At 45.2% G+C, this 23,982-nt stretch overlaps 1 protein-coding gene and 1 long non-coding RNA gene across 3 annotated transcripts; one reads left to right on the forward strand and one right to left on the reverse strand.

Annotated features, from left to right (window-relative positions):
• Positions 1-768: 768 nt before the first annotated feature.
• si:dkey-199f5.8 (beta-1,4-galactosyltransferase 3) lies at positions 769-22,747 on the reverse strand. Of its 2 annotated transcripts, none has more exons than XM_062538634.1 (7): positions 22,689-22,747; positions 10,956-12,086; positions 9,882-10,117; positions 8,177-8,364; positions 6,808-6,930; positions 5,960-6,064; positions 769-1,418 (listed from the first exon to the last, which is right to left on the reverse strand). In XM_062538634.1, exons 2-7 carry the CDS (start codon positions 11,221-11,223, stop codon positions 1,169-1,171), a joined length of 1,170 nt encoding a protein of 389 aa, XP_062394618.1. In that variant the 5' UTR covers positions 11,224-12,086; positions 22,689-22,747; the 3' UTR covers positions 769-1,168. The 2 variants fall into 2 exon arrangements, with proteins under 2 accessions (XP_062394618.1, XP_062394617.1); XM_062538633.1 differs by lacking the exon at positions 22,689-22,747 and adding an exon at positions 22,090-22,209.
• Positions 22,553-23,971, forward strand: LOC134082717 (uncharacterized). The gene is made up of 2 exons (XR_009939655.1): positions 22,553-22,943; positions 23,543-23,971. It is a non-coding gene; the product is annotated as an uncharacterized LOC134082717 (long non-coding RNA).
• The last annotated feature ends 11 nt before the right edge of the window (positions 23,972-23,982 follow it).

A 23,982-nucleotide genomic window follows, 5' to 3' on the forward strand; every position in this document is an offset into this window, starting at 1 on the left:
ATATATCAGGTCTAAACTTGCTGCAATAGAAACGTGCACTTGAAACATCACAAAGGCACAACTGTCAGGGCGCACTTAACGTTTGAATAGCCAAAGTGTGGCTGCACTCTTGCCCTCCAGGCTACAACACCGGATCAAGGAACTGAAAAAGAGAGAGGGGGAGGATGAATGCTAGCTCGACACCTGATATGATCTGAAAGGCCATTATCCTCCCTCTAGGCTGCTGACGAGGAACAAAACGTCCAGGATATCTGTTGGAGAGGCATTGCGAGGCTGTGCATTTGATTATGCGGCCTTCCATGAATCTTACCTCAACTGTGTTCAATTAGGTTTATGTAAACACCCATTTTTTGCAAACGCATATGTGCATACACATTCTCTGTCTCTCAAACACACACACACACACACACACTCACACACACACACACACACACCTTTAAACACAAAGAGTGTAAAATGAGCACAACAGTATGCTAAGGCAACAGGTTTAAAACCCAAGTCCAAATTGATCTCCTTGCTGTGATGAGACAGCAGGTCCCATCTCTTGTTGTCACCGCAAACACAGCAAACAAAGGTCAAGTGTCATGTGCAGGGAGCGCCCAGGGAGGAGGAGGGGTGGGGGGGTGTAACAATGATGTTGTTGTAAATCACACACCGAGAGATACATTCAACGGTCTAATTTTCTTTTCTTTTTTTCATCAGTCTTCCTCTGCTGAGAGTATATGTGCCCCAGAGAAAGAAGTAAACCCCCCCCCCAAACCCCCCCCCCCCCCAAAAAAAAAAAACAGTGGCAAACACTCAAGCAACACCCCCACACCCACCAAGTTTACTTCTTTTTGTTTTCTGTCATAGGGGCCATGGTGACTGCTGTAGCCGCGCTTCCCTTCAGAGGCGAGCAGAAGGGCAGATAGACAAGGCAGTAGCGTGAGAGAGATTGGTCCTGGAATGGCACTGCCAGTGGTCCCCAAAGATGTGGGAGGCGATGGATGATGCTGGGAGGCTTATTTCAGTCCAGGAGGACAGAGACAAGTGGGCATTTGATAGGACTCATCCTCCTCACTACCCAGCACCACCAACCACACTCCCACTGCTACTACACACACACACACACACCCGCAGACACACACACACGCACGCACGCACGCACACACACACACACACACACAGCTCAGTGGTCTGCCGTGTCCTTGCTCACTATGTTCGTCTCTATGTCCGTGTTGGTGCTGGGAGGATTGGGCTTGTGGTCCTCAACCGGGGCAGCGGCGGTTTTGGGGGGCGGGTCGAGGCCCTCCTCCGTCCCGATGTTGACGGTGATGTTGGTGTAGAGCGGCTGGTAGTCCCGCGAGAGCAGCTCGTACTCCAGCGAGTTCATGCCGTCCTGTTTCCACGTCTGCCGGGTCTTGGCCAGCATGTTGAACCTGTAGCGGAGACGGACAGAGAGAAGAGCGATGGAGCAGGAAGACAAAAAGGGCGGGACAGAAACAGAACAGAAGGAAACGTTTAAGTCCATTTGTTTATGTACAGATGGTACGGGTTGAGAATGCTCCTTTCTTTCCCGCACATCGGGACTCCCGAAGCATCGGGAAAACTGCAACCGCAAGGGGGCAACATAGACCGCCCTAATAATATGAAGGTTCGGCTCATGGAAAAACCCGCTGGTGACAAGCGGAGAAAAGAGACATGACGCTCGGCATGTTAGATTGCAGTTGCAGAGTTTTCGAATGTTTACAGCCTACCTCACAGCTCTCTCACTCGACGTAGCCTATAACTCAGTCAGTCCAGCAGAGATGCCAGAGCAACGTTTTGGTCAATGGAGAGGGAGAGAAATGCTCCGCATATCCGTCTCATTTAATCATTAAAATGAAAGTGATTGGCGAAATTAATCAAACGACGTTTCAATAAACCATTGTTGAAATGAATGAAAATGGTTTTAGAAACCTATAGGCATATCAGAAGGAAATAGCCTTCAATTCAACCTGAAATAGGCTACTCGAAAGGCAACCTTAGATTAATTCATGAATTCATTACGGTTACAAGACCGCATTTCCGTGAATAGGCTATTATTGTCAACGTCAAGGCGAAGACGAAAGAGATGGACAAGATGGACATTTTGGCAACATTTACATGCTAGGAATAGCCTAGGCCTACTTAGAAATGTGTAAGCTATTTTAAAACGGAGGCTTGTTCATTTTAACCGGCGACGTTTCAAGTACATATCCCGAATAAAGCCTGTTGAAGTTCACATCCAGCTGTGGCGCAAGTGGTAGAAGCATACGTATCGTATGCCAGCGACCGGGGTTCGAAACCTAGTCGAAGAACCTCTCCGGAACCCATCAAAACAAAATGCATCGATTCATTAAAAGATATGAAAGATTTCCTGTTTTGAGATTCTTTTTATGTTTGCGATGTCTGCTGAAAAGAAAAGTTAATATGTTAATTCGTGGTTCAGCGCGCACTCACACACATTTTTACATTGACATAGTGTCGGGCTCAAGTGTCGTCCTCAGTGCCGCATATAGGCTATAATGTAGTGAACTAAGACGAGTGTGGGGGAGGGGGAATGATCGCACAAGACAATTGCTCTTCATGAAATGGATCTCACAGGCGGCTGTCGGTTTTTAAATGTAGCCTACTACACCACTTGCGAAATCGGACGTGGCACATAGCCTAATTATTAGGCTACTGGATAGCAAATCCATAGACTTTGTTCATCCTACATCCTTAAAATGAAAGTGATGACTGGCGAAATTAATCAAACGACGTTTCAATAAACCATTGTTGAAATGAATGAAAATGGTTTTAGAAACCTATAGGCCTATCAGAAGGAAATAGCCTTCAATTCAACCTGAAATAGGCTACTCGAAAGGCAACCTTAGATTAATTCATGAATTCATACGGTTACAAGACCGCATTTCCGTGAATAGGCTATTATTGTCAACGTCAAGGCGAAGACGAAAGAGATGGACAAGATGGACATTTTGGCAACATTTACATGCTAGGAATAGGCTACTTAGAAATGTGTAGGCCTAAGCTATTTTAAAACGGAGGCTTGTTCATTTTAACCGGCAACGTTTCAAGTACATATGCCGAATAAAGCCTGTCAAAGTTCACATGCAGCTGTGGCGCAAGTGGTTGAAGCATAGGTATCGTACGCCAGCGACCGGGGTTCGACACCCAGTCGAAGAACCTCTCCGGAACCCATCAAAACAAAATGCATCGATTTATTAAAAGAAATGAAAGATTTCCTGTTTTGAGATTCTTTTTATGTTTGCAATGTCTGCTGAAAAGAAAAGTTAATATGTTAATTCGTGGTTCAGCGCGCACTCACACACATTTTTACATTGACAGTGTCGGGCTCAAGTGTCGTCCTCAGTGCCGCATATAGGCTATAATGTAGTGAACTGGTTAGACGAGTGTGGGGGAGGGGGAATGATCGCACAAGACAATTGCTCTTCATGAAATGGATCTCACAGGCGGCTGTCGATTTTTAAATGTAGCCTACTACACCACTTGCGAAATCGGACGTGGCACATAGCCTAATTATTAGGCTACTGGATAGCAAATCCATCATCCTATATCCTTGGCGGAGATAATAATTAGGCCTATCAAATTAAAAGCACACTACGACAGGTATACTTGTGTGATCACGCAACACAAGAGAGCATTTAGCGATGGGACAGTTGTGAATGAGTGCTTAACACCCTGGAGTCTAAATACCCCCGGGGGATTTGAAAAACTGTTCCAAACACACATCTCAATCTCTGCTTTTATCATATTATAGAAACACCATTAGAAGCCTTTAATCAACTCGTTTTCAAATATAATATTCATATATATTTTAAGAGAATATGGCAATGATAATGGCACTTTCTAAAAACAATAAATTCTTATGTGACACATTTAGTCTAGCCTACTTTATGAGTTTTTTTTGACCCCTCTAATAAATTGCCTATAGTCCTAGCCTACTACGATAATGGAGGAAGGGCTGCCTAACTATTCCCCCTAAGAGTTTTTTCATAAGATAAAATGTTTACTCTATTTAAGTTTAGGATTTGGTAGACAAGACAACCTCGGAAAAGTTCTTCAGATAAACAATGTTTTATTGAATTAAAGGAAAGAAAATGTATCGCCAGGGTTTCGGGGCTTGCGAAGGCATTCGTTGATCTTATCGATGCAGTCCTTGCGGCCACTTCTCCCCATCGTAGGAAACTTTCTGCTTAGTGTTGACAACACAAAGGTCTTGACGTTGTGTGGCAGTGCTTGCTTGCCCTTCGATCCATCCCAGTTGGTGGTTTTGCACCAGGCTCTGTAGTGCTCCTTTGTGGTGATGGCTCTGAAGAGCAGGCATCCGTATCTACCAACGTTGCCGCGACTCTGTTGGTGAATCCGAGCATGTTGTTCTGGGCAGTGCTTATGGCAAGGCTATTAACACCTGTCACTGAGCTATGGACAAGCAGTTATGCTCGAAAATTATCATAATAACAGACACACCTAATTGTATGGCTCTATGTTTGAACACATCAAATTAGCAAGCATTTCCTCCCGATAGCAGCAACGTTTGCTTTCTTTTTCTGTCGGTCCGCGGTTGCTTGGTCAATTGCGCAGCAAATCATCAGATGAAGCGGACCTAATTTCACTGTAGTGTGTGTGCATTGAGTAGTTCCTTAAAATACGGAACAAAGAGCGTCCCGTAGGCTATCTGTTCAATACAGAAGAAGACTTTTACTTATATATTTCTTATAACGAAACGCGAAGAAAAAATACGAGGACTGACCATCTCGCCTCTCCGCGTTTCCCCCAATACCATGGCGACAAAGAGAAATAAATATGATTGGACATTTTAATGTTTGTAGCGCGCCAGTTTACCCAGTGTGTGTGCATTGAGTAGTTCCTTAAAATATGGAACAAAGAGCGTCCCGTAGGCTATCTGTTCAATACAGAAGAAGACTTTAACTATTACTTATATATTTCTTATAACGAAACGCGAAGAAAAAATAGGCTAGGAGGACTGACCATCTCGCCTCTCCGCGTTTCCCCCAATACCATGGCGACAAAGAGAAATAAATATGATTTGACATTTTAATGTTTGTAGCGCGCCAGTTTACCCAGTGTGTGTGCATTGAGTAGTTCCTTAAAATATGGAACAAAGAGCGTCCCGTAGGCTATCTGTTCAATACAGAAGAAGACTTTAACTATTACTTATATATTTCTTATAACGAAACGCGAAGAAAAAATACGAGGACTGACCATCTCGTCTCTCCGCGTTTCCCCCAATACCATGGCGACAAAGAGAAATAAATATGATTTGACATTTTAATGTTTGTAGCGCGCCAGTTTACCCAGTGTGTGTGCATTGAGTAGTTCCTTAAAATAGCCTACGGAACAAAGAGCGTTCAAAGATCTGTTTAATACGGAAGAAGACTAACTATTACTTATATATTTCTTATAACGCTGGCTGTAGGCGATTTCTATAACCATTTTCATTCATTTCAACAATGGTTCATTGAAGTGTCGTTTGAATGATTTCGCCAGTCATCACCTTCATTTTAATGATTCAATGAGATTAAGGAGTCGACTATTGACGGATATGCGGTCTTCATCATTAAATGCAGTTGAAACTTTCTGCCACCTGGTGGTTGTTTGGGTACATTGCCTTAGCCTCGAAAAAAATCGTCTTGACGCACTGCGGGATCTCTTCGGGAGTCCCGCGGGAGAAGGTGCATTCTCAACCCGTACCCACTGTACATATTTACACAGACATGGAAGAAGGAAGATAAATATGCAGATCGGGGGAATAAAGACTTGACAGTAGTTGATTAACTACAGAGCATTTCACACTCAGTGACTTGAGAGAACTGAAACCCTCCACGTATGTGCTCTGCTGTTGAGCTCTTCTCCTCCCCACTAGCCACACCACGAGGTCCACTACGTGCTCAGGCCGTGACTCACGGGACCGTACCTCTCGGGGTTGCGCTCGTTCCCCTCGTCCAGCTTGTGCTTGATCATTTTGTAGCGGCCCACGTTCAGCGACGGGCGAGAGATCGCCATACCTCCCAGGGACACCCTGAGAAGAGGAGAGGAGAGAAGAGAAGAGAGCAGGAGTGCGGGAGAGAGGGGGATGTAGAGAAAGAGAAGATAAAGGCAACGGAAGAGAGTGAGTGTGGAAACAGCCCCAAGTATAGACATGCTATGACATGAGAGGGACTCTGACACATCAAACATCTACTGGGAGTGGCCCAGTAGATATGAGGTGAACATAGGTGATAGCTTATCAAAAGGATTTGAAAATAAAGAGCTCTTTCTGGAGAGATGAATCATAACGGTTTTATTTGACTACAATTTGGGTTAAACATTTCTTGAATGTGCCTATATGAATGAACCTCTCGGCTTCCATAAAGGCTTCATCTGTGATTTGAATGTTCGGACACGTGGTAAGCCAACAATGAGGAACGGACAGCTGCTCTTTCACAACTGCTCAACTTTACATTTTAACAAGCGCCAAACCAAACGGGTGAGCTGGATTCTCTCGAGTCAGAACCTTTACATGGATTCCCTTTTTACAGAGAAGCCATGATGAAACTAGAGAATCAGGAAGTGAAACCCACCCCCAATGTGACCATTAGCCAACTGTGCTAAAATAGCATTCCTAGCTGATCTTTCCACTGTTTATAACTGGAGGTGGGCAAATGACCTTGAGTAGGGGGGAGGGGTAGGGGCGGGGACGCAGAGTTAGGCGTGTTGATGTGGGCGCTCTACTCCACACACACACACACACACACACACACACACACACACGTCCTCACTCACCTGATGCCGATGTCGTCGTCCTCGCCTCCCCAGCCCCAGTAGTTGTTGGGGAAACCGTTCATCTTGAGGTACTGCAGAGGAGTCAGTGCAGACACGCCTCCAAAATACATCTTGTAGGGTAACCTGCCCAGAGCAAGTGCAAACACACAGAGAGATAGAAATAGAGATAAATAAATGAATATTGTACAATGTATAGGAGGGAGGGAGGGAGAGAGAGAAAATGAATGGCGATATAAACAAGAGCCAGAGATAAATAGATAGAGAGGTGGAGGAGAGAGGAAGGAGGACAAAGACAAGCAGAGTACACACAAATAATGAGGAGGGGGAAAGGTAAAGAGTGTGGATGTATGTGTGTGTGTGTGTGTGTGTGTGTGTGTGTGTGTGTGTGTGGGGCTGCTTAATCGAAGAACACACAAAGGGGCTAGGCAATGAGGTGTGATGTGTGCATGATTGAGTCACATCACGCAAACGAACAAAGGGAGGCCTACACGTTTTCCAGGACCGATGACTTTAGTTAAACAGACATGTTTACACGGCTGAAAAGAACATGACGTACGTCCACCTGCATTAGCTATTGTACTGTAACTAGTCCTATACACAGACAAACCCCAGCGGACAAACAGGATCCTTATTTAGGGATTAGTCCTGTTTATATAGGGAGGCTCCATATACAATTCAAACAGAGAAAAAAAAACACTTGGATAAGTGTAATTATTTATATAAAAGCACTGCTGGTTGTCAAAATCAAAAAGAGAGCTAAAGTGAGATTTCTTCTTACAGATCAAGTGAAAACATTGCTGCTCGATTTACAAACAGTATAATTAGTTTGAATCATTCCTTCTCAATTTACAGTACAATCCGTTTCAATCATTCGGAGACAGAGTACACAAAGGCTGTATTCAGATTACACAGCTGAATGGGTCATTCTGATTTCCCACACGATCCCATTTTCCTGCCTAGGTGGACAACCTACACTGATGATGGTAACATTCACATTCAGCCAGGTGGCATGTATCTACTTATAAATCTATTTACAGTACCGTTCCACTGTATTCCATAACTGGGGACTGAGATAGGCTAATCGGTCGACCTGGGTTCAGAAATCATGTCGTGTCGTAAAATGTCTGTTTAAAACATCAGTCAGCTTTAGCTTGATGAACAATTTATGATAAATTTACACAAAATGCCCAATAAATAAATAAATAAATAATATAATATTATAAATATAATATTATAAATATAATTAATTAATTAATTAATAAAAACTGTGTCCCATATCGGCCCTGTGAGGTGGAGAAGATATCAAGCAGGTAGAAGCACGATGTACTGTATCTAGACTAACAAATGACAGGACAAGAGACACACTGACTTGTAGCCGAATTTGTCCATGGCTATGGCGGCGTGCTTGGGGTAGATGTCGCAGGTGTAGGTGTTGCGGTCGTCCTCGGGGATGAGGTCCACATCGTGGAAGAACAGACAGTCCCACTCCTCCTCGCGCATGGCCTCCCGCAAGCCTATGTTCATCAGCTTGGCCCGATTAAACGTGTAGTCCCCCGCCTATCCAAACACACAGTCACTCATGGTCACACATGAACCCATCTATCTATCCAAACACATACTGCAATACATACATCATACACATAACAAGTTGTTAACGTCAACCTAATACTGAAACACAGACCCTTAACAAAAGAGAGAATAACTGATTGACCAAATTTAATCCTGACATACATTTATGATCACATACTTATACATTTGCGGATGCGAACCTACACACTAATTCCTTGCAATATTCCTGTAAATCCGAGTGAGCTCAGATGTGGCGGTACTTGAGGCTGAAAAGCCTGGGGATTAGCTGTAATCCCAGCCAGGCTGATGAGAGGTAGCCATCCCTGAGAGAGGAGACATGACAAAAGCCAAGGGTTTTGCCACTGCATTATCACTATGTGTGTATGTGTGTGTGTGTGTATGTGTGTGTCATGGGGTCTTGATCTTTGTTGGCTGTTTACTGACACAGAGCCCAACTCTCACACGTGGCCTCAGTGATACGTCCAAGTACGCATGCTAGGGCCAGGGTTTGGCACGTGCAGTGTTGAAACAATATCGTGCTGATGACGTCATGCACCCGGACGCAAGCTACCTGATAACAGGCTAGTGATCAGACGCCAAAAGCTAATCTTTGTGGACACTTAGTTAGAAATTTGTCTTAGTTATAAATACGTCATTCATTACACGTCAATTATTACCAGGGCCACTCTCACCAGAGCAAGGTAGGGTAACGTGAGTCTTGTGCTCCAGGGCTCTACAGTGGACAGCCAAGAATCGTACCCACAACTTTTTCTGGGCACTGTACTAGCCCAGCTCCTCATCCACTATGCTACCTCCGCCCGCACAACCCTTCTTTAATAGAAGAATAGCAGCATAATAACAAAGGCCCTTTACACATGGAAAATGCCAATGCTTCATACATTTCTTGGAGATCAATAAATTATATACAACATGGGAATGAGTGTGAAAACTGACGGAAACATATTTCTGCCAAACAAATTCACACACAAAATTAAATAGTAGTAGTAATAATAATAATACTATTGTAATAAAAATCATTCTCCATGTAAGGTGAATAACAGTAGAAATCCAATTGCCAACAAGGTAAGGCAAGAGATGAGTGTGTACTTCACCAAAGCAGGGACTGTTTAAGTGGATAAAGAGATTTGGAATTAAGGCTGAACACAACAGGCATGACATGCGTTTATTTGCTGCAGTACCACTGCCTCTTGCCAGGCAGCACTGTGGAGTCACTTGTGACGCAGCCCACAGACTTGCAGCTCTGATTTCCTCATTACCGTTTCCTCACTGCAGCGTGCCTCACGGGCTAGCTGCAACATGCCACTCGTCTGATTAACTTCATGTGCTCCTCTAGCGAACAGCAAGGGCACTAGGAAACACCACTACAGAGAAACCAAGATTGTGGCATGGCCCTGATATGAGATATGAGCATGGTAAAGACCTAAGCGTGTGTGCGTGTGTGTGTGTGTGTGTGTGTGTGTGTTGAAGGGACACAGGGTTCTCACCTGGTGAATGACGTAGATACCATAATCGAGCTGTTGCCTCTGTAAGAACGGATGCAGGTAGTAGAGCAGGAACTTCAAGTGGTGTTCCCGGTTTCTGTGGGGGACAATGACGGCGGTGCGATGCCTGGCCTCACAGTTCGGAGGCTGGTAACGACCTCCCCGAGTAACAAGTGGGTTCCTTCGCTGGACCTCGGCAAACGTCAAGCCCGTAGGGAAAGTGACGCGGATCGGTCCGCCTACACTCACAGAACCACAAGAAAGAGAGAAAGGGAAAAAGGAAAAAGAAAAACACATTAAGCAAAGCAGAGGCTGGAAATAAACCTTGGGTTGCCTTAAGGGCATCATAGCACATTAAGACTAAATGATGTAATATGAAGCAAATTCAGTCTAGAGCGACTGCTGACTACTTGCAGAAAGGAACAGCTCAGGATAAAATGAGTCTCAAATAGGAACAAGAAATGAGCTAGAATGACTAAGACATGCTAATGACCTGGCCCTGCGCTGAGCATGTGATCCTTCACAGGAAGACATGGACATTTTTCACAACTGTAAAAGCAGTTGCATAGTACACAGTACCTATGGGGAGAGGAGAACGGCGACCTCTCTTGTGTCAACTCATTTGTTAGCAATACCATTGATTTTTTCAGCTACAACTGGCCACTTGAAGATGGCATTTGAACCTTTTTTCATTCTCTCTGAAGTCTTCTAAAAAAGATTGTCCCTTCCCGACAACACCCTCCTTTATCAGAGTCAGACAAACATGCAGAGGGGGTGGTGCGGCCTCCCATGAATCAACACTACACTCCGGTGCCACTGAGAAACCTTAGCAACAGGAAACGGAGCCCCAGCAATGAGAGGAGGAAGCAGTGTTTGGCAATCCATGATAAGACGACAGTGGCCGGACAAACACGGAAGTCAGAGGTGCGCCAGGATGGGGAAGGAAAAGAGAACAGCGAGAGCTTAAGATCACAAGAGATAGGAGTGGACAGTCAGAGTTGGATTAGAGAGAGGGACACAAGCATTGGGGGCAGAACCGGAGTCGGTATTACAGACATGCGGCTGAGGTGCACTCACCAATGAGAGGCGACTTCTTGGGGCAGTAGGGGAGGTCCTCTTTGGCTGGACTCCGGGCCTGGACCGACAGGTTGGCGTACACGTCCCCTCCGTTGGTGCTGGTGCCGTTGCGTCCGTGGGCTGCGGCCGAGGGCTCCGCCTTGCGGAAGATCCGGAAGAAGTACGAGACCCTCCGCTGGTAGCCCTCCCGCGACAGCAGCGCCATGACGACCAGCTGCACGCCCAGGAACATCACCAGGTAGCGCCATTTGGACTGTAGCTTGACCATGGCAGACGCCCGCAGGGATCTACGCGCTCGGCAGGCACACCTGGCTCAGCTCGACTCGTCTGCGTTCAAAAGAGGTTATGGAGCGGCTTGGCCGTGAAAGAAACCAGGCAGTCACTCTATGGTGGTCTCATTCCTCTGAGAGGAGCTTGAACCCAGACACATAAGCTCGGAGGAGATGAATAATAATAAAGAAATAAGAAAAATGCCCAGCTACAGCTATATAGCGAGGTATACGATATGTAGCGCTGACGAAACTGGGACGAGGGCCAAAAATTGTAAACCAGTCATATAGGTCCTGGAGTTAGTGCCGTCAGGGAACGTAAACCTTTTAAAAAAACAAAATGTAGACACAAAAGGCACTTGGGAGTGGGGGGTTGAGATAAGGAATCACAGAATGTTCCGATGTTTCTGATTGTAGTGGAACGCACAACGTTAGTCTTGCAGCGGAGCAGAAACCTTTCACGTTCTCACTCGTCGCGGGTCTTTCAGGTCCATTTGACTTTCGTTCCGAGTCCTCGCTGATTATCTGACACAATCCCTCTGTGGAGGCGAGGTGCACTTCACGCAGACGAGAGTCTTTTTCTGGCCATCGTCCATGTTAGAGCGACATCCCTCCACCGCAAAGAGTCGTCTCTCCGCTGCTCACTCTTGAACAATGGCCAAGAGTCTAGCTGTGGTAACTGCGCGTGTGACAGTAGGCGAGTGTGCTTGTTTGAACATGTGTGTGGAGGAAAAGAAACACAATGGAAAAGAGAGGGGAAGGGATATCCAATACCCACGGCTATTGTCCCATTCTGTCGCCGTCTAATTGTAGGGTCCAATAAACCAGCTGGTCAAGGTCAGGGACAGAATCATGGGTTTCCCTGTAGAAGAGAAAAAGGAAAAAGAGGAGGAGAAAAATGAGTGGGAAAGTTAAGGCCAGATGCTAAATCAAACACATTAAAACCTCCATTCCTATTCAACCAAACAAAAAGCAACATTATGTCACAACAACTCGCCAGTCGCCACTCTTTGAGGTATTGTACCTTTGGCATCTATCTATAAATGACAAGAATGTCTGTCTGTGTGTCAGTGTCAAAGTGACACCAAAATGAATGGGGGTCAATGGAACCCTAACTGGAAGTGGTCTACAACTAGCCTCAGAGGCGCCCACGTTCGTTTACCCCCTTGGATAAACAAGACATCCTCAATGACTTAGAACTTTGAACGATGTCCGGGGCATGAGCTGGAGGACCGAGGAGAGGCCGATAGGCAAATATAGCTTTGAGATGAACCCAGTGTCCCCTACAGAAGCCTGTGCAGCAATGGCAACAGTACTTCCTAAACCTTGCCATCTCAGCTGTTGAGGTTTATGTTCGTAGGCTGGTAGGTGCTTCACTAATCTCAACCCAAATGCTCCTTTAAATCTGTGTCTCCTTATCCCCCATCACCACCACTACGCCAACCCCACGCGACACACACGTACACATACAACTCCAGCCCACCTCCATTCAGGAGGGCTGCCCTTATCTGATGGGCGCGGACCCATTGGTCTTTGACAGCCAGCGCTAGCAGCAGCTTGTGTTTGTTTTCATCCTTTCCTGAATGCCACAGCTCAAGTGCTCGAACAGGATCAAGCCTGGTGTGTGTGTATGTGTGTGTGTGTGAGTGTGTGTGTATGTGTGCGGGGGACATTTCTTCCAACATGGCCACCTTCCCAGACTCAAGAACCTACTGGCAGTAACAACAACCCCCCCCCCCCACACACACACACACACACCCCACATCAGGAGGCTTTTTTCTCTCGCTCAGACTTGTGCTGTCCTGCTGTTGCTTCAGACTGTTGTCTAGCTTTGAGGCCCTTGCCTGCCTCACACATTGCTTCTCTGAGCATCGTGTGTATCTGTGATTACAAATCAATTAGTGCTCATTAAAACGGCCACACTCAGATCTGCTAATCCTAATCCCACGAGCAGTGATGGGATAGGCAGTTTACATAGACAGAGAGAGAGAGAGAGAGAGAGAGAGAGAGAGAGAGAGAGAGAGAGAGAGAGAGAGAGAGAGAGAGAGAGAGAGAGAGAGAGAGAGAGAGAGAGAGAGAGAGAGAGGGTGAGAGAGAGAGAGAGAGAGGGTGGGTAGTTGGAGTGGAGCGACACAGGATGTAGAGAAACAGTGTAAGTAACCACAATAGCGTGTGTGTGTGTGTGTGTGTGTGTGTGTGTGTGTGTGTGTGTGTGTGTGTGAGAGAGAGAGAGAGAGAGAGAGAATGTGTATTTGAAGAGCACTGTAACGTTACATTTGTGGGCCCATTTGAGCATTTCTGCCTAATCCCCAGTCAATCCCACGCACACTCACAGGAAACTGGTTCATTAAGCATAGCTCATTAAGATGGGAGAGAGAGAGAGGGAGAGAGAGAGAGAGAGAGCAAGCAGTGGGGGAGAGAAAAAGCAGTGGGCGGAGAGAGAGAGAGAGAGAGAGAGACAGAGAGAGAGTGAGTGAGTGAGTGACTGAGTGAGAGAGAGAATGAATGGCGGTATAAACAGAGCCAGCACATCAGAGATGCGAGAGGAGGAGAGAGAGCAAAAGGAGAGGAAAGCAGAAAAAGGCAGAAAGGCCAGGAGAGTGATCAAGGATAAAGTGGAGGGAGCGTGCGCAAGAGAGAGAGAGACAGAGAGAAAGAGAAAGGGAGGAAGGAGAGGGAAGGGGTTGGGGGCATGCTGGGAAAAAGCCAGAGCTAATGACTTCTTTTTGTGGTTGGAAATGAGAGCAGATGGAGGGCTGACCCTTCAGAGCGCTCTCTCTCCCTCATAAAAGACCAGCTCTGCACACTGAGAGACAGCCCTACACTTGAACATAGCGTATGAGGGCAGAACACACACACACACACACACACACACACACACACACACACACACACACACACACACACACACACACACACACACACACACACACACACACACACACACACACACACACACACACACACACACACACACACACACACACACACACACACACACACACACACACACACACACACACACAGTAAATAATGCATAGAATTGACTAGAGGTATGCAGGATGAGGCAGGTCAGCCAGGCGGTTCCTGGACTTCCTGCAGAAATAAGAACTGCATCTAGCTCTCTCTCTGGAAAGCGACCTAATGCATCTGGTGAATGGAGAACACGGAGCCTGGAGCCCCGAGTAACAGTGCTGTTGCGTAAGGCACATTTTTGTGCTTGTGTAAAACAGAATGGAAACGGCATGAGCAGCAGAGCGCTGATGGCGAGGAGGGGGGAAGAAATATGCTGCTGTCGTCGATGCTGTTCATCTCTTCCCCTTCTCGTCTTCCGTTATTCAATGCTCTGTCTTTTCCTCTCCTCCGCATCCCCGCTCGTTTCCCCCTCTCCTGCTCTCCCTCATCACCATACGCACGTCTACCCTCTCCGGCGTTCCCGTTTCTGGGCACAGTCGGAATTCAAAGCAGCAGCGCAGGCATGACTAACGCCGGCCGCCTTGCCGAGCCAAATAATGTGCAGCGCCGCGCCATCCCCTCCTGCTCTTCCTCCTTCCCCTTCTCCTCCTCTTCCTCGTCACTTGCTACAGGCTGCAAGGCCTCTGAGCCTTTGTCAGAGAGCACATCCTATAAATGGGCTGCCTCCGCTGCCGGAGGTCATTAATACCACACACACACACACACAATCACACAATCACACACATGCCAATGCACACATGCAAACACACACAAGTCACAAGTCATCACACATGCTCATACACGCACGCACGCACGCATGCACGCACGCGCACACACACACACACAAGTCACAAGTCATCACACATGCTCATACACACACGCACGCACGCGCACACACACACACACAATCACACACATGCCAATGCTCACACATATACACAAGTCACAAGTCATCACACATGCTCATACACGCACGCACGCACATACACACGCACACACACACACACACACACACACACAAACAAACAAATGAACTGAGTGGTGAGTGCATTGGAACACAAGACTTGGCATGAGAAAATGACAAAAGGAAAAAGGCCGCTAGCCAAACGGCTTGGACATATTTATAGATCTTTATCCGGCGAGCGCCTGGGGAGACGCATGTTAGATGGGAGATATAATTAGAGTCCTACCTGAGAAATCAGAACTCCCTGCCTGCCACATGCCGCCCTAGCTAGCTCGCCCATGTCTACCGACGGCACAGTCCGCCTCCAGCCCAACAACCAGACCCCAGTGGACCAGAAAAGTAGACAGGAGAGAGAGGTGGACTATATGGGGCAAGGTTGAACTGCACGCCCCCCCCCAATGTAGTTCCACAGATCCTCCCCTGCAACCCCCCCACCCCCATCACCAACACAATCTCTACACCATCAGTCAAACAGCACAAGAGGAGGAGGAGGAGGAGGAGAAAGTGCTGGCTGGCCGGCCTCCATGTGAAGGACAAAAGGAGACGACAGCGTGTGTTAGGTAAACAGGGAAGTCAGGCAACATGCAACAGAAACATTCTATCATTCAAACTAATGTGCAGAATTAGGGAGGGGGAAGGGGAGAGAGAGAGAAAGAGAAAGGGAAAGAGAGACTTAAAATTGGAGGTCTTACGAAACAGTGCAGAAGGCGGGCTGGGGGGGGGGGGGGGAGTGGAGTTGCAGAGGAAATGTGGAATACTTGAAAACATCTGGAAAGCATCGCTGAGATTTTTGTAGCAGAGGAGAGACGAGATGGTAGAAGAGGGGGATGTAAAAAGAGACAGGAGGAAAGAGAGACGGGAGGGAGGAACGACACGCACAGTCGCGCACACACACACACACAAAAAAGAGAGACTGAAACAACCGAGGCAGAGACTGTGAGAGAAAAGAGAGAAAAGAGAGACACAGAGGGGTGAAACAGAAGAGGAAGAGGCAGAACTCCTACGGCAGGCAAAAGCAGACACGGCCTGGTGCTTCTGCCCTGGAGCCACAGATCGGTGAGCGAGAGCCGCTCCAGCTCCTCCCAGTCAGAAGCGCAGCCACCAGTGCGAGCGCCCCAGTCTGGGTCATGTGTCAAAGGCACATCTGTTCGCCTAAGCATCTCCTGGACCCTGTAATCTCTGCAGATCTACTCCGACACATTTGCATACCGCAGCGTAGTAAACAAATAAGGTGAACTCCCTTAATCACATGGACAGGAAAGGGGTCGGGATGATGGGCCATAAACGTACCTGCTAAAGCCACGCGGAAAAGTGACCGCTAAGCCTCTGATGGTGTCCACTGCACTCAGGACTGCCAGAGGAACGCGTGATCGATAGCCCACAACGTGATAGCCCACGAGAAGCTTTGCTACGTTCACTAGGGCTTAAATCCTCTAAGAGTCCTTACGGTGTTGCACAGCATCCTGCAATGACCCTAGGTCCAGACACCACATGGACTCACATACAGTCGATTTATTTTCTTCATTTCTATATTTAAAAATGAAAAAAAAAAAAACCCTCTTAGACTCTTATCAGCCATCTGGTGCTTTAACGTTAAACGTTTAAGTGCTTAAAAGCAGTCGGTCCACAGCTCCATCTGTTCTTGTTACTCAAAGCCGTCTTCGGGGGATTTCTGCTAAAAAGAATTCTGAAATGTTGTCAGTGTCACTCTGCTTGACGACGCTCACTGAAGACTGAAATGCTTTGTTAACGCTGCTGCTCTGCCAGGTTAGGCAAATCGAGTGGCACACAGTGAAGCTCAGAGACACGCATTCAAATTCATTGTGGTCTACAGTTTGTCCATTTCCATTGTGACCTGTAGTTCCACTCGATTAGCCTTAAAACATTTCTTCTTCTTTGATCATCCGTGAAGTACATACTACTACGGGTGCTGGTCACTTTTGTTTTATTTTCTCTCTCTTCCTCTTTCACGGCCATAGGTACGGTGCCACAGCACAGGACAAATCCGGGGCTTTCCCAGTTCAATGACTGCTACAGAATTCCACCTTTGCAAATAGGTTGATATGGTTGGTTACAATGCAAATGGACGAATAGCTCGGTCACATTTAAGAGCAGGAGGAAGCTCCCAGGATGAGATTTTGCCGCCAATTTCACCCCCTAGGTGTGCGTAATGAATCATTCTGTGAGTCTCCTCAGGGCAAGCACATACAAATATATATACCATCCATCACCTCACAGCCTCAAAGCACTAACATTGTGGTTGAAGCCTAGATTCAGAATCAAGAACATGATCTAATAGTGTTCAACAACACTCCTGATTCAAGAGCAAACAATTCTTTAGGCCAAAACATCAACGTCTTTGCTATGGGTACACCTCTGAATCGTACAGGCAAAGCAGAGTGATTCAACCTGTATCAACTCCTTCAGGAACAATTCAAATATGAGGACGGAAATAAAATAGTAGCCTTGACAACAGCAATATGAGGAGGATTAGGCTTTGCGAAACAAACACTACTAACTCTGCTTTCTGCAAGACAGCCGAGACAAACCAAAGAGCTAATCTCACCTGGCAGTGTTGAGGATATGCAAGACTGCAAAAATTCTCTTTCAGTCCGACATGTCATCTGTGATGAAAATGACAGTGTCAGCGTGGCTGACTCAGCATAAGGCTCTATTGTGGTCTGCAAGCCTGTGTTTCTACATAACAAAGATTCCAGCGGCACTGTTTACCGTCTAACGGCTTCTCTCGTTGTTTAGAGCAGTGTTTTTCAACCTTTTTTGAGCCTTGGCACACTTTTTTCATTGAGAAAATCCTGAGGCACACCACCAGCCGAAAATGTTAAATAAATTGAAATTTTATTGAAAATGAAATTAAATAAAAATCTGCAGCCCGCAATAACGATATCAAGTCATTCTTGTCAAAATGTCTTGAATGGGAATCAAATGAACACAAAGAAAATTATTTCTATTCACTCTTTTTTAGACCACTTAGGTGAAATTGGATAATTTCCCACGGCACACCTAACAATGTGTCACGGCACACTAGTGTGCCACGGCACAGTGGTTGAAAAACACTGGTTTAGAGAGACATAAGAGCTTTAGGTCGTAGGTAAATGTAAAGTCCCAACACTGGGTATGAGACCCCCCACTGGGGCACATTGCAGTGAACCAGAATCTAGCATGTGGGGTTGACCTCCTATGTTTGCAGTACTAACTACAAATGCTTGTTGTCCACAGAGGTTCTCTGGTTAGCATAGGCTATAGATAAGTGCCACAGCAGCCCCACCAGGAGTCAGCCTCTCCATGGAAACACACCAGCAACTTTGGATCCCATGGGAGTTGGTGCCGCTGTGCCTCTGGCACTTAGTTCTCATGACTTCCCATCTAAACCAACCCACCGCCCCTCCCCTTGTAGAATTTAGGAGCGCAAACGGTAGTCTCCAGGCTCTCAGCATGGCAACCTGAGTGTTGCCCTGAGCTCAGTGGGATCCCTGGTGAGCAGGTGCTGTTGTGTCAGCTGTTGTGAAAAAAACTGTTTAGCTTTCTGTTTTTTTGTTTTGCTTTGCTTTTGAGATAGGTCTAACTATGGAAAATCAGTGACAATCACAAGGGTACCTTGTAAACTTAAAGCAAAGCCTAATTTACAGTCCAGGCGCGACAAGCTCTGCGACACTCCAACAGACACAAATTGTGCCTCTTTCACTTCATTTTCCTCAGCTACACCTGGCGTCGCAGTCTACACTATAAATTGACCTTAACTATCCAGTCCCTCACTGCTGTGGACTTATTGTTTCTGTTTATTATTCTACTGCTACTGTTAAATATGTATTTCCTTATTCTACAGTTACATATTCTGTTAACTATTCCACCTTGTCCTCTTGGCTACGGCTTTCTTGTCTTACATGGCTTCACCTGGAGTCATACACTGCCACTATGGCAACAGCCAATGCTTGGATCAGGATCTAAGCAGCTAGCAACGAACAGTGGGGTATTCCAGGTATGTGGTTAGTGACAAACCTGGGTATGTTAAGTTGTGAACCTCCTACAAGAGCCCTATGCCATTGTTTTGTTAGGAGAATGAAGCCATATAGCTCTTCTATTTGGAGGTTTACCACTTACTCAGAGTTAACTTCCACAGGATTGTCATTAAACCACGTATCTGGAATACCCCCCAGGAATACCCCCACAAGCACAGCCTGAATGCATTAAGCACAGGCAGTCTATTTATGGATTCCTATCTCAATCACCTGGGCATAGCTCACCTACCCAAGACAAACTGTTACACATTAACAGCTAAATTTCCATGTTACACAAATAGGCCTAATTTGTATGGTAGGAGCAGGCTTCACTCAGTCTCTTTCTTTTTAGAGTGCTTGGCCAAACTTATGCTTACTCAGACTTTGCCGCACTTTGCAGTTTGCATATAAAGGTATAAACTCACGAGCACACTGAATGAATGTACGCGCCGAATGTACGCGCCACTGTCGCATCTGGTATAGCTGCTTACATTGATTGTAGTGATTATTAACTGCTGCAGCATACGCTTCGCGAACGGAACGATGCAGTTACGTGTCTAAAACACCTTTCATTCATTAACATCAGAGAATCAAGTTTCCCTCCTGTCAGACAACTCCGTCTATCACGGAATCCTTCCAGGTCTTTCCCTTTGTCATTCTTCCTGAAGAATGTCAACATACTCAAAGGCTTGTGTCCACACAAGTGCTTGGCTGCTCAAGTTGACGACATAATTCATTTGACTGAGGAATGTGGGCTTATCAGAACCATTAATCCAATTCACCAGAAATGGTAAGAGGCAGGCGTGGCACTGTGTACCATTAATAAATCAATAACAAAAGCAACATCCAAGGTGGATTGGAGAGCTCAACTGCACGCCACATCCCTTAGTTATTTACTTTACTAATAAGACATAAATCTATCAACGATATCACAAAAAGTGAAAATCAATTAGAAAGTTCTTGACATGTTGCCTTTAACAACTCTAGCCAACCCAGGCACTGTCATAATCAATCAATAAATACACTTTAAAGTTTTACATTTTCATCTCATGATCTGAAGCACCCGTTTTAGTCAAAGGAGGATATTTTGCTGAACGCATTTGTTCACAGGGGATACACTTGTCTTAGCTACTGTGCCTGCTGTGTGAAACCGAAGTTAAATATCAAATCCAAAGGGGACCTCATTAGATGTTTGATGTAACAGGCACAATTGTTTTTTTCCTATGGCACTATGGTGAACAGCTGGCCAAAAACTGGGCCTACTACTGCAAGATCAGAGTATACCAATGCATGTCTGTCAAAACAGCATGCTTAACAGGGCTACTATACAGAGACATTACAAAACATTACATGTATTCATTTAGCAGACTTTTTAACTCAAAGTGACTTACACTACATCAATTTTATCACCAGGACCATTGTCCCCAGAGCAACTCAGGGTTAAATCATGCCTTGCTCAAGGACACAACGGTGGAAGCCAGAAATTGACCCCACAGCTTTTCAGGCAGCAGCCCAGCTCCTTAACCACCACAGTACCACTGTAGCATGGTAATTGGCTAGAACAGTGTCCTAAACCAAAGTATTTTACATCCCTGATGAAAATCCTATCTAGATGTCAAATCAGATGAATGGGTCCCAAAGCCAAGGCCTGTAAATATTTCTGTTCAAATCCATTGTCTTCATATTTTTTCGACCCTTCATATTTATTTAGTTTTACAGCATGACACACATTCACTAATAACCCATGCTTGGGGGTCAATATCAATATCCCAAACGTTGTAGAGCGGAAGACAAAACATCTCAGTATGAATCAACCATTAAATGTTTGTATGGCGTACTGAGGCGGTGTAGCAACCATTCCCTGAATTCTGTCTAATTTGACACAGATCAAAAACACCCATCAGAAAACTACAAGTTAACTCAAGTGGTAAACCTCCTAGAGCTTGGCATGGCGAACAAAAAACGTAGACTCGTTGCCATGTTCTGGCCTTCATTTTACACTGTAACACATGTTGCCGTATTAAAGAGGTTAGGTGACAAAACCAATGTTACTCAACACAGTAGTGTAGGCTATATCGTGGCCAGCTGGCGACTAGGCTGTCAGATTTATTGATCGGCTGAAATTGATACTAAGGACCTGTAGGCAAACAACTGGGAGATGAGATGAGAGGAGAAATTTGCGAGTTAATGAAACAAGGATTATCCAAATGTAAAAGTTTTCTAAACTATTCAGTAATTCGAAGCAGTTTGTTGGGCGACCTAATCAAATTGTACATGATGTAGCTGGGACGATATTTTATACTTCCCTCTACATTCCCTCCGTGTAAACATGGTCTAGACACAGACGCATATCTCAACAGAATAATGTTACCCTGAACAGTTATCGAAAAACAATGTTGGCCACTTCAACATTCGGAATCACTTATTAATCAGCGTGGGTATACTCCAGACCACAAACATTTCCTAAATGCTAACGTAAATCCAAACCTTAGTCTTTCCAAACTTGACGTCGGCGGCCAGCAAAAATGAACGTTAATTTTAGTCCATCATCAAGATAAAATCATACAAGTAATGTTATCAGCCGTTAGGGTCATGATTAAGACATTCTTCTCACAATAGTTGTAAAACTATTTCTAAAAACGTTTATTTCGAATATTTTAGTTTGACAACGCTACGTATAAACTATACACAGACAGACTTGCATCCAACCTTAACGTTATCTCAAACAAAAACCAGTGGACAAGAGGCTAACGCACAGATATGGCAACTAACGTTTCGTTCATACATGTGTAGCCTAGCCAGCTAGCGGAGTTCCAGTCCGTGATGAGAACAACTAGCTGGGGAACTATGCAAGCAAACACACTATACAAATGGGCTGTTTTATTTTGTCGATCAATCTAATCGTTCGTCTTCCTAGCCTCGCCACTTACCCGATGTTTGTCGTCCTTTTAAGTACGTGGTTATTCCTCCGCACAGTTACCGCTACAGCTCCCACTAGTAAAGTTGAAAGGCGCAGCTTCGCTACTTCAACACAGGAAGTGATGTACTTCTTCTATGCGATCCTGGGCCCTCGGGAGGGTGGTTACTTCAGACACTTTATTTGATGAAACACCTCCTAATAACCTCTGTGTTGTTTTCCCACAAAAGCGTTTCTTAACTTACTCAAGCAAGCCCAATCACGCCGTGTTTTAACCACAGTATTGTTTTAACCACAATCCACAAAGTCACCATTAACTTATTACACTGTTAACATAACAGTGTTTCTTGACAACTAAACTTCTGATACAGAAATAGGCCTAGGCCGCTGCCGCTCGTGAAAAACCAGCAGCTCACATTCTATTCTAGAATGTTATTGAAAAAGACCATCCGTTTAAAATCAACTGTAAAACCACTTTCACAACAAACTGCAAATCTCTAAAATCACTTCCACTTAACGACTAGAAATGTGTTAACGCTATAAGGAAGTTACTCAGTTGTCGTCAGATAAGGTTTAAGACCATATATTTATATTACAAAATAGGTAGCCTACCAGCTAGAATTACAAGATGTCACAGGAGTTTCCCCAGTTCCAACCGTGGCAGCCCCAACCCAAACTTGATGCAGTGGTTGAAGCTCTCTGGCAAACTCTCTGCCCTAATCACAAAGGCACCTACAACCTGGACCTGTCGTGTCTGTCTTTAAATAGACCTGACGTTTACGATGTATCGCTAGTGACTCATGCAATCTACACAAACTACTTCGACCCTATCACTGAACATCTGCCAATGAAAACGTCAGTTAACAGGTATGTAGCCTTGATTAAGTTGATGATAAATCGTTAGCTACTGACTCATTATCTACACAACGTCTTACTATGCTTATTACAGTCACTGAACATCTGGCAATCAACGTCATTAGTAGCCTGTCAAGAAAGATCCTGTTTAAATAAGAGTTACTAAAACCTTACAAACAAGAAGGAACCATCGCATTTTGGAACAAAACAACAATCTTAGAGGAATACTAGGCATAATTTGACACGTAAAAAAGGCTTTATGTGACCTATTTGCATCCATAACATCAGGGATGTTATGAATTTACTGTAGCCCTAGCCTACCATAAGTTGTTTCGTAAGGGTTAGGCCACTGGTCCAAATGTGTTTTTTTTTCCTAACGCAAATGGTTAGATTATTGAATATTAGTTGATTGTTGAAAATAAGTTCCCAATGCAGAGGCAGTCATGAAAAACGTCATATCGTTTTCAATTAAACCCTTTATTGTGAAAATTGAACTGGCCATCCAGGACTCAGGCAGCCTATTTTTTATATTATTATTATGGGGTGCAGCACTGGTTAGGCAGTTATTGTAGGCCTACATTGAAATCTGTTCTTCCCTCCTATGGTCTAAGACAGTACTGCAACCTAAGACTGAGCTGCTTCGATTCGTGGGCAGACACAAAGATGGAGAGAGAAAGAATGAGGGACAAGAGACAGCGGAGTCAAATCCCAGCACAACGCAATGTGCGGTCCAGCGGACCATACTTGTCTAGACTCACTCAGTACGGGGCCTCGGGACCTATGTCCACAAAACAGTACCTATATCACATGTATGGTTATAACTGTAGATGATGGGGCCTCTTGCACATGTACTAATCATAAACATACCAAGTATTACAGTGCATTGTTTCATCTCGACTTTGTGTCCTTACTTCCAAAATTAAGGGCCTATATGTTAATAGGTATGTGAATCTGAATTAGTTTGAAAACATTTGTGCAGGCAGCCACTCATCTCTTGTTAAATATTAAAGCTCAATGAGAGCAAAAGCTGCTTGGCCAAAGTCATTAGTTT

Source organism: Sardina pilchardus, chromosome 6 (genome assembly GCF_963854185.1).
Source record: "Sardina pilchardus chromosome 6, fSarPil1.1, whole genome shotgun sequence".
In the NCBI taxonomy this organism is placed as follows: Eukaryota; Metazoa; Chordata; class Actinopteri; order Clupeiformes; family Clupeidae; genus Sardina; species Sardina pilchardus.

Coding starts and splice junctions, on each gene's coding strand:
- si:dkey-199f5.8 (XM_062538634.1), bottom strand. CDS start 11,223: ATGGTCAAGCTACAGTCCAAATGGCGCTACCTGGTGATGTTCCTGGGC. Junction 10,118..10,955: donor CAAGAAGTCGCCTCTCATTG/GTGAGTGCACCT, acceptor CTGTGAGTGTAG/GCGGACCGATCCGCGTCACT. Junction 8,365..9,881: donor GTATCTACGTCATTCACCAG/GTGAGAACCCTG, acceptor GTGTTTGGATAG/GCGGGGGACTACACGTTTAA.